The 11,336-nt window shown below is 34.7% G+C and overlaps 1 protein-coding gene across 1 annotated transcript; it reads right to left on the bottom strand.

Annotated features, from left to right (window-relative positions):
- Positions 1–1,265: 1,265 nt before the first annotated feature.
- On the bottom strand, positions 1,266–7,477 carry LOC146145626 (uncharacterized). The gene is made up of 4 exons (XM_083390278.1): positions 7,377–7,477; positions 6,618–6,703; positions 4,048–4,185; positions 1,266–1,602 (listed from the first exon to the last, which is right to left on the bottom strand). Exons 1-4 carry the CDS (start codon positions 7,441–7,443, stop codon positions 1,492–1,494), a joined length of 402 nt encoding a protein of 133 aa, XP_083246404.1. The 5' UTR covers positions 7,444–7,477; the 3' UTR covers positions 1,266–1,491.
- Between the last annotated feature and the right edge of the window lie 3,859 nt (positions 7,478–11,336).

Raw genomic sequence — 11,336 nt, 5'->3', positions numbered from 1 at the left:
ATTCACCGAAGTTAAACAACGTGCTTTTAAGTTTATTGTTTTGGTTGTAGATTTTATTTAATTTTTAATTAATAGTAAGTATATATTGTACAAACGATTTGAGGTCTGTATTGATACTCATTACGACCAATAATGGTAATGTTTAAAATTAAAAAATGTTTTTTTACTGTTAAAATGTTTTTTCAACTAGAAATAGATGAGTTTCATAAGGTAAATTACAAAATAAATCCAATTCTCTGTTTTTAATAAATATTCAACGTATACCCCACTAACAAGTTACATTACTTCAAAGTTGCATATTATAACAACCTACTATACGCGAACAGCAAGTAAGCTACTATTTGTCGAACTCAAATACGAAACAATGTTTAAAGAAAATCAATTATTTGTTTACTTAGCTATAAATTTCAGCAATGGGGACCACCCTAATCTTTCAAATAACTTTAAGCGCAGTAAGCCTTTAAACAGTAATCTATAAAAAACCTAAATATATTAAAGTGTAGGAAGCTTTGCGTTAACCTTGACAGTTACTGTAGTGAAACATGTCCGTGTATCTTCTTGAGACCATTTTTAGCGTTAGTCTGTCGATTCATTGTTTTGCTTCCTATTTTTAAGATAAATTGAACGCTTCAAAGACAATTGTGATACAGCCTTATTTAAAAAAAACGCGTTTCACGTTTTTGTTTGAAACAAAACCACCAGGGTGGCCACAACGTCATTTTTTATCATAAAAATTCGTGTGACCCTGTACGACTGCCACTTCCACGATGTATACCAGTGGTTCATAACGTGTTGTACATTATTATCATAGTTAGTGAATTAAAACGAAATAAAAAAAATAATATAAGGTTTATAAATCCTATAATGTTATATTGAATTAGCATAATATGAAGCTTGCTTCGCCCAGCTGCTGGTAGATCAGCGTCTATGATACGGCCGACAAAACGAATGAAACATAATATCTTTCTGCGCTTGGCTTTGATAATTTGGTGTGCCGCATCGATCAAATAGCTGTCGTAAAGCATGCTCGTTAAATACACGTATGACGGAGACAAATACAACAAAAACTACGTAGTGCGTGACAAAAGAAAAAATATACCTTAAGATTTGGGACGAGGCGTAGCTAAGAGGGGGCGGAAGGGTACATATGTCCCCGGGCACCAAGGTACAAGGGCGCCAAAATGAGGGTGCTTCTTTAGATACAATGTTCTATTAAAATTTGCATTGTTTTTCCTTATAAAGTAAGGTATATTGTGTTAATGTAATAGAAAATGTGATTACACATGGATAAAGGGGCGGCGATTTCCAGTTTGCCCCGGGCGCAAAATACCCTGGATACGCCTGTGATTTGTGGAATTGACAATGTGACCTAAAAAGCAGCAGCAACAAAAAAACATCCGATTCTTCTCCTTGAAAAGCCGGCAGATCCCGGACCAGCCGCGGCGGCGTGCTAACGTTCTAACTCGTGCTTGTGCGTTTGTGGCCTTAACGCTATTGGCCCACTCGTATGTCGGCTATCACTTTGTGGGCTTCCGCCAACTCGGCGCTTGCTTCCATGAAATTGCAGTTGGCTCCCACGCAACAAATATGGCACGCCGACGCCTTTTTTCAAAATAAAAGAGATTAAGTCGCCAGGATTTACTAGTGTTGCAATGGCTTAATTCAATGACTTGACTTAGGTGTTTTGGACAAATGACTTGATTTAATTGTTTTGGACGAATGACTTAACTTGACTCAAGTCTTTTGGGCAAAATGACCTAATTGACTTAATTATTTTGGACGTACGACTTGACTTGACTTAAGTCTTTTGGACAAAATGACTTGACTTGATTTAATTGTTTTGGACAAATGACTTGATTTAATTGTTTTGGACTAATGGCTTAACTTGACTCAAGTCTTTTGGTCAATATGACTTGACTTGACTTAATTATATTGGACGAATGCCTTAACTTGACTTAAGTTTTTGACTAATGACTTGGGTTAAACTGAAGTATTAACATTAGGGATTTCTTTGTATAATAGTTATCTTAATTTGTGCATGTAAAACAATAAGCTTGCTTTGTTTCCTTTTATTTTATTTTTTGTTGGATTTTGCTCATTATCGGAAAAGTTCACCATGTTTAATAATTCAACGTTTAATTTTAATGACAGGAATTGACTTGTTCGTTTATAAATTGACTTGGTATTTATTCAAAAAGACTTGACTTGAACAGAATTTTTTTTTACAAATGGCTCGACTGATTTTAAGACATGTGTGATAGTCAATAGCCTACTTTGTAATATGCCAATGGTAAAAGTGAATATGTCCCTACATGTACGAACAACACTTAACACTTTACGCCTATTTTTATGGTTCCAATGTAAAGTGGTGACTCCATCAAAGTTTAAGTTCGCACATTGTTAAACTCAAATATTTTGGTGGTAAAAGCTACAGGTAAATTAGCTAACCACTAAGTTAAAACTTACAGCGTTATTTCCAGTGCATTGCATGTTTTGCTTGTACGCGTTTTTGAGCATTTACGCTCTTGTTGTCTTGTAAAAGTGCCTGACTAATCTTAAGGAATGTTAAGCCGTGGCTTGCACTACTAGCGTAAATATTTTTCTCCGGCGGCGTTTTATGAGTGGCGACAGCTTAATTACTATATACGCGAACATTTGAAAACAAAGAAATGTGCATCGTGAACCATTAAAAGCTTTGTTTTAACATTTCGGTAAGGACCTGAAAATGTACATACTTGAGTATACTTATACTGAAAAAAGGCGAACGCCCATTTAAGGAAACCTAAAATACCACATCGCCGAACTGATTAAGTCTTCGAAGATACGTGTATAGTTAAAAAAATTCACTATATCAGGCCGCCATGAGTTTATTGGAACAATGTTTGATTTCTCCGATTAAACCAGCGGTTCTCAACCAGTGGGCCATGGCTCACTGGTGGGGCATAAGAACATTTGAGGTGGTCCACAAACAAATTTTAAAAAGCTAGATTTAGTTTCATTTTTGTCACTATATTTAATTTTACAGGAATAATGGCTTGGGGAGTAAATTGAATAAATAAAAAGGAATGTAAATTTATTGTTCAGCCGCAAGTATCTCACTAATGCACGGTTGAATAAATAATCTGTTTTGAAATATCTTCTGCTGTGTTTTGTTCTAAACCTGTTTTACAGTTTTTTCTTTCATAAAAATTTATCGGGCCACAGAATTTTTTTGCAACGTAAGTGGGCCACGAAAGAAAAAAGGTTGAGAACCACTGGATTAAACCTATAATGCTAACAATAGATCTAAAAGCAACTCTGTAAATTGCTTTTTAACTACAATATGCTCTTATTTTGATGATTTGATCCATCTGTTTTTCAATGTGCGGAACGTTTTGTACTGTATATAGCCTTCTGAACATTGAAGCAAGTTTTACCTGTAGTAATAAAACTACAAATGACTTGATTTACTTAAGTGCACTCAAGTCATTGTTTTTAAATGACCTAACTGGACTTTATAGTCTTTTAGGTAAAATTAATTGGCTTGAGTTAAGTTGTTCGTAGAAATGAATTTAGTTGGACTTATGTCAATTTGAAAATCACTTCGATTAAAAATTAGATGTTTAAATTTAATAGCATTGTCACATTGTGGTAATATCGGGCTACGTGATTCATTTTTTTGCGTCAAATGGTTTGCAAGAAATATTGCTAGAGATGAAAGAAACTCATTAAATCTTTAGTTTTAATAATTTATTTTAATTCCAATGTCTTGACTTGAGACTAACTTTCTATAGTATTACTTGGATTTGACATGGGTTATTAAAATAGTCGGACTTAATTTGTTTGTTTTTTTAAGAATCACTTGACTACATAATGTTTAGATGTTGTAGTAAGGAGCATGGCTGCATAATGTTGTATATTATATATATGTAGCTATTATATTTAGTAGGTAATAGCATTTCAGGCACTTACTTGACTTGGAATTAGATTATTTTAACAATTACCTGAATGGGACTTATCTTATTACAAAAAAACTTGTTTACAATTCTGGGAGGTAGGCCTACTTACCAAAGTTGCCGCAAAGTCGAAACCGCTGCACTCTTTGTCGCTCTTGCGCTGTTCCGCCAGGCACGCTTCCGTACTAATGCACGACTTTGTGACTGTTCTTGTACTTTCAGCTATTATCACCGATGTGATGCACATTTCCTGTCAATTAAAAAAAGGTCTTGGTTATAGAAAACAAAAGTATGCACAACTTGGGAATATAAGTCGTAAAGCACGCTGCTAGAAAAGGCGTTTGTCGATTAGTAAAAAACACATACATCCGTTTGTTGTAAATTAGAAGAAAACACTGTTCACACAATATCCATGTTTCAATAAACTAGCAAAAAATCCAAGGTAAACACGATAAACTTATACATAAGCAGTTATTATAAACAGACAAAAAATTAACCTGCAAGCGTATACAAATGGGGAATCCTTAGGAAATAAGTACAATGTGTGTGATGTGCTTGTTTAGTGCAAAGTGCTTTACAAAATGAAGTTTAGCTGAACTTGCAACTGCATAAATTTATTGATTTTTTTTTTCAAGTTGTTACTTACGTTCTTTGTTGTGGTCGTTTCTTATCTCAAGGCGCTTTAATGGTTTATTTACCTTTTTCGTGAACATAAATGGTTTTAGGTGCGATAAGAGGTTTTGCAGGTGCGTTGATGTTAAATCAGATTTTGAGAGAAATTCTCTTACGTTGGGTTTTCTCATTGTTTAAAAATGATCATGGTCTTGTTAGGTGTATAATATGTATTCCTGCCAATATACCAATATGTTTTCATTAAAAACTTTATTAAAAGTTGCGGTTTTCGTAGAATATATAAGAGTATATGTTTCGCCATACGTTTGCATTGTGTTTCCACGCTATTACACATTATAGGAAGTGAAAAGCATTTACTTAGTGAGAAATGTCTTCCTGAACACTGTTTGTGAACTATATTCAATGGAATGGTCAATTCACACTTGAATTTTATGTAAGTAGACAATAGACATATTGCGTGTCCAAAAATTAATAGCATACAGTTGTTCATAAAATAGGTTCTCATGTGGTCGTGTTGATTTCCTTTTGGCACGCCAATTCTACATTCTTGAATTTATCGCTGACGTATCATTTAGTATTTCTCTTTGGTTATTCATAAATCCATTATCTACATTTTTTCGTTTTACATTCATTACACATTGTGTCTGATTTAACTGCATAATATGTAGCTTATACTACCAATTTGATGAAATCGCATAAGACAGAAAATTTGAACGCAGTTACTGTAAATTTCGAATCAATAATTCTCATACAATGTGCACTATTTTATTAGAAATAATGTCTCAATCCAGGTGTACAATTTGACTCTTTTAGGCCACCTATAACGTTTTTGATTAATATAGTTATTTCAATCTTAGTCGGTTATGGTTGTACTCCTATTTTGTCGGCCTTTAGAAATCTGATATATGTAGAACTCTCCGTTTGTTTTAATGATGCATCCTTCTTACCATTTTAATTTTGTCACAGACTGCTCTAATGTAGCGTTTTGATATATCTGTATTTTGTTATGCGACTGCGTAAAAAACATGTTTTGTAGTCTTTAGCTTCCTGTTTAATAATTGACCTTCCCTAAGGTAATGCTGTATTTATTGTTACTAGGCAGTTATGAAACCACCTGCGGTGTGCACCGTCCTTTGTTTTATGATTGCCCTTAACTTATTGTTTTAATCTACAGTGGCAATTTTATAACCCAGAGGCGGCCCACCTTTTGTTCTTATGTACCATTTTAAACTTTAAATTGAGATGCGCCGTACAAATTGGGCTTACCTGCAGTGTTTGAAAGGACAATATAGCTTATAGTTGTATATATTGGAATTATTTATACGCTTTATTCAATAATCAGTATATACATTGATATACATATATATAAATATACATGAAAGTTTAGAGAAAAAAACAGAAATTGAATAGAAAGGGATTTCACAAAATAACGAGACAAACTTTCCTTACTATTTTGACATTTTCAAATTTCTTTGTTCGAGTATAGTGCCCCACTTACAATCGTGTAATGCGCAATTGTTGGCACATGCCCATAGATTATATCCAACCCCGATGTAGCGCGTAGTTTTTTTACCTGTTCTACTCGTTAAACTGCATGAGATTCTTGACACAAACTCTCGCGATATAATCTATGCGTTAAAACGTGAGAAATCGTTGACGTGTGGGAAACTTAGACAAATCGGCGAGGTTGAAGTTAGGCTGCTGACACAACAAACAACTATAGCGGCGGAACCCGTGAGTGTTTGTAAATATGGCAAAAGCGCATTATTGCCTCATATCACGGCAACCATTAACTTGTGAGACTTTAAAAATTTGGGTTGAAATCCTTCTTTAATTGATAACACTACTTTCCCATACATTTAGTAGCATATTTATGGCCTGATCGGTTTTAGGTCCTATTCCGACTAGATATTATCTCTATTTTGGTCTTATTCATAACTGAATTTATTCCGACGATAATGTTATTCTAATTCGGATTTTTTGGTGGATTCTATAAAGACATCCAATTCCGTTTCCTGAAAAATACGAACTATTTATCAAAAATCACACCTGTTCCATTGCGCAATGTTGTTCGTTGTAGACACCGTTAGTTCCTTGGTAGCAGGATGTAGTTTTCGGAAGACTGGTTGTGTTGTCTATGTGAAACAGCAAGATTTATATTATAAGTATTCGGAATGTTGTACTATTTAGCATAGTGTTGTATTGACTAAGTCATCTGAAAACAGTAACTTAAATGCACTTCAGTCAGGTCACTGTTTTCAAATGAATTGACTTGACTTAAGAATATTGGACAACGTGACTTGACTTTGACTTAAGTCATTTGGACAAATGACTTAACTTGACTTAAGTCTTTCGGACAAATGACTTGTTAAAAATGAAGTGTTAACATTGAGCATTTTTCATTAAGAAATTTGCTTGCTATATGTTGAGTTTTGTGTTACTTTTTAGTTAAGTTAGTGCTCATAATCGGACTAGTTTACCAATTTTAATAGTTTAAAGTTTAATTTTCATGACAAGGATTTGACTTGAAAATAACTTGCTCTAATTACGTCTTGACTGGAAATTGACTTGTTATTTATTCAACATGACTTGATTAAACTTAAGTTCTTTGAAAATGACTTGACTTGTTATTTATTCAACATGACTTGATTAGACTTAAGTTCTTTGAAAATGACTTGACTTGGAGTAAAGTTTTTTTTATAAATGACTTGACTGGGACTTAATTTATTTCAAAATGACTTGTTTACCAACACTGATGTTTAGGTCTAACCGTTACAAACTGCCGAGTAGATTATGAAATAATTTTACCTGGTTCAAGGTAGGCCTTTTCGGCAGACGAGATTGATATCAGAAGAAGGGCCAGAAATATCCTCATTTTGCTTTATTTTTAACAAGCAATGTGTTGTAAAATTGCAATAAACCTGTAATACCAAAAATGGAAATGCAATATTGTAAAATATTCCGCTGCTATCTTTGGGATTACTGTCACTTCAACAAGGGTAATTTTAATGCTGGGAAGTCTACAATTATTATTTTATTTCATTGTAATTTAAAAGTCGATCCAAGAGGCAGTAAATTATGAAAAACTTAGAATATTATACGTAATAAGAATATTAAAGCCCATATACAGAAGTGCCATCATTTTAAACCTGTCGAAAAACTCTTGAAAAAAAGATACCTAAACTTCTGTATGGGCTTTGATATTCTTATTGCGTCTTACTACAACCTCAACCATTATGCCCTAAAACATTACACTTTCTGAAACCTCACATTATTGTTACACTTCTAACTCAATATCGTGTTTACACGCGTTAAGTCTGTCTATCAAAATAGTTTGAGTTTCTTGACCTATTGCTTGGACAAACAAATAAGCCTATTACCGCACAAATCAAATGAGGGTAAATTTTTGCGTATAGGATAGCTTGATAAGGCATCCGTAAAATTGCGATATCATCAGCAGTTTCTTATGACAATTTATTTTCAAACGAAATGATTCACACTTTTCAATACGACTTACAAGCTCATGCCACTATTGTATTTGAATTTTCTCTGTATATTGGTGAGTTATTTTAGAATACAAAATTACGAGACCACTATCATTAAAGAAGTGCAATTTAAGTTCCAACAAGTTTTTACTTGTATAACGTATCATGTGTAATTCAAGAAGTAAATCCAGTCAAGACTTGAATCAGATAAGCTTAATTCCGCGAAATGCGTTTTCTAAGCTGTTAAACATTTCAAGTTTGCCGGAGGCATATTACGTTGTATATAGATAGACTATTACCGTCTTAAAAGACAAGGTTTGCAGCAAATTCCGACTTAATAAGTTTAAAATAAACACTTTCGTTAATGCATTCAATTAGGTCGTGATGTTAGGCAGTGCTTATCAACTTTCTTATAGCAGTCTGTTGTAAGTTTTACCTTGCGTCAAACCTTTTCTTTGCCGACATTTAGGCGTGGCATCAATCATTTAACACGAACTAAATGCAGTTTATTTTTTGTCAACACTAACATTTCTGCTGGTATTCCTGTTTTCGGGGAAAAATGCCCTCCTAAACAACTTATTGTAATCATATGGCTAAACACCTCTATTTGACTCATGCTAAATGACTTAAAATAAAATCGAACAGGTTATAGCGCCGATTTGCCCCAACCAAAAATTAAATAGCTCAGTAAAAACTACACTGTCCCATCTAGAAGAGCGATACCTACCGGTTCCAATTCGGTTGTGTTATACTGTATATTAATTTTTATACTGTATATTAAACTTTGTTTGTCACCACTCTAATGTCAGTGCTGTTTCGATGCCCGATTAAGACGTTTTATTACAAAGCAATTTAACTTGACAATTCCTTAGCCAGAATGTTTTATCAAAAAACAGTCCACCATACCGAACGTATACACAGTCCACCACCGTATGAATAAAAAACTAACCATAGGCCTAAAAACGCGTAATATCCAGAATACCCAATAACACAGCTGCTTTGTCAGACTAATAAAACATTTAAAGCAAAGGCAATAAATCGTAAATCCTTTTTGGTGACAAACAAACTATATTGCTAAGTGAAAATCGTTGTTTAATTCGTTGTGCATCTACACTTTAAACAATAACTTGAACTCAGCAAACTTAAGAAACCGCCATAACCTGTAACGCTCTATGTTATGTGCTATAATCTACATATTTACGCTAACTAAACCTTTAAGCTATATATTGAAGTTGTTTGTAAATGCAGTTGCTGCCAACGGCGTCTCAAAAAATTTGTCCCGAAGCGAATAGTTCTCGATACGCCAAAGCCAAAGGCAATGCGCGTCTATGCGGCCAAGCTGTTGTCATGGCATACTTAAAGTCCACTGTGAGCGGCTGAGCGCCTTAGTACTTAATCACCAGTTTGATATAAGTGCATGGTTTGAAAGACCAAGTTCAAATAAGTGCCATTGTGCGGTGTTGAATATGCTCATTATGACGTCGCCGTCGTAATGGTTTTTGTTTTGTGTCGCCAGTGGGCGGAATTGCTCGTAAGGTGTGTGTAGTACGTCAGCGCTTTATTGTATTTCCCGCTATTGCGCAGAAACAGGTAAAAATGGGAAAATTCGATCTTTCCGCCTTGTCACACGTCATACCTTATCTTGAATGGCGAGGAAAAAGGGTTTCGAAACACTTTAAAAAAATAAAAAGTAGAATGTTTTTCGCTAATTACAAATGATAGATCTAGATCAGTGGTTCTTAACCTTTTTTCTCGTTGCACCTATTCTAAATCACCAAAAAAATGATGTAGATAGTGAGCCCAAACTGGAAGCAAAATCTTGTATCTTGCTCTACTATAGTAAAGAATTACCCGGTTGCTTTTAACATTCCTACGCTCTTGTATCTCTCTGGCCTTGTAACATCAAATATGCAATCTAGGCCTAGAGTAATAAAAGAAAGTTATACGAAGCGCCGCCAATATCTTATCCCGCAGCATCATTAGTTTGCCAGATCGGCAGATAGTCGAGCGAAACTTATAAGCCATAGCGTTTTACTCTTAAGTAAAGTTTTCTATGCAGGCCAGATATGTATCTGTTATATAGCCTACTAATCCTAATCCAATATTGCGATACTAACCTGACAAATCTAGAACATATAAGTCAACTCTGTTATATCACGCCAACATTAACTAGCAGCCTGATTAGAACTTCGTTTGCACCAGAAGAGCCATTTCTATCTATAGCCCAAATACAGTTTTCATCTTCACAAAAACTTTTTAACAATAAATTTCGAAGCGCCACACGCTATTCATCGGGCGATTTTGGGTTGGATACGCCAAGTTTCATAAAGGCAATTAAGGTATCTGAAACTTTTGCATTTCATTTTCACACAATAATGCGTGCCTATATTGACACCTAGTGGAACATTTTTAAACTTTTACTCGCTATCGGCCTTACCCAAGAAAGAGCAGTGCTCCCTGGTGACACCTTGCGCCGCTTCGCTCAGGTTTATTTAGGTAAGCTATGTATGTTTTTACTCCAATAAGAACTGCTTAAAATCGTGTGTTTAGTAAAATTTACGTGTCAATAGAAAAGTGTTTGATTTCTAAAAGACAGTCATTACTTTTGATACACCAATGTTGGATTTTACGAAAGTTAATGATTTTTGCACTGCTTTTATAGCCTTCTAGTGGCCAATTTTACATTGAGAAGAACTAAGATTTATATCGGTTAAGGATTAGGCTAACAGTTTTAATTCACAAACCCTTTTATGTTATTTCACGAATACAACTAAAGGTTGCAAACTTACTGTGCTGTTTCGCGCTGTTGAACATTTTCCGAAAGTGCGAACGGTTCTTTTAAAGGTTTAAAGCACTGAAGTAAAGAACTGTCATTTTTCCTCTGTAAAGCTGACCTTTTACTAAACCCATCTTCTGTGACATCACAATTCATTTTATCCGAGCTGTCCGTAAACAATGCCTTGATTGATGACGTTGACCCAACTCCCGTCTGCCCCACGCGGATATGGTGCAGCCTTATTGAATTCGAGTCTGGTTTTCGCAACATGGCGCCAATGCTCGTCCCATGAGATTTCAATTGCGCCCTTTTGAACCTGGTGGAGAGACTTTGTTGACGATTTGACAAAAAGCGAAATCCATTTATGTATCACAGCGATTTCCACCTTGTTGAATTACGGCATCCCACATAATAGAGTAGCCTAGATTGCGGAAGCGTTACTGGCATTATTTTTTAGTGGTTTACTATAACCTCGCAATAACGAAATTTAAATGGTGTATTAACTAT

This window comes from Ascidiella aspersa, chromosome 5 (genome assembly GCF_963924565.1).
Source record: "Ascidiella aspersa chromosome 5, kaAscAspe10.2, whole genome shotgun sequence".
Classification (NCBI taxonomy): domain Eukaryota; kingdom Metazoa; phylum Chordata; class Ascidiacea; order Phlebobranchia; family Ascidiidae; genus Ascidiella; species Ascidiella aspersa.
Note: the sequence above shows the minus strand (reverse complement) of the source record. Positions and strands in the feature narration are given on the sequence as shown.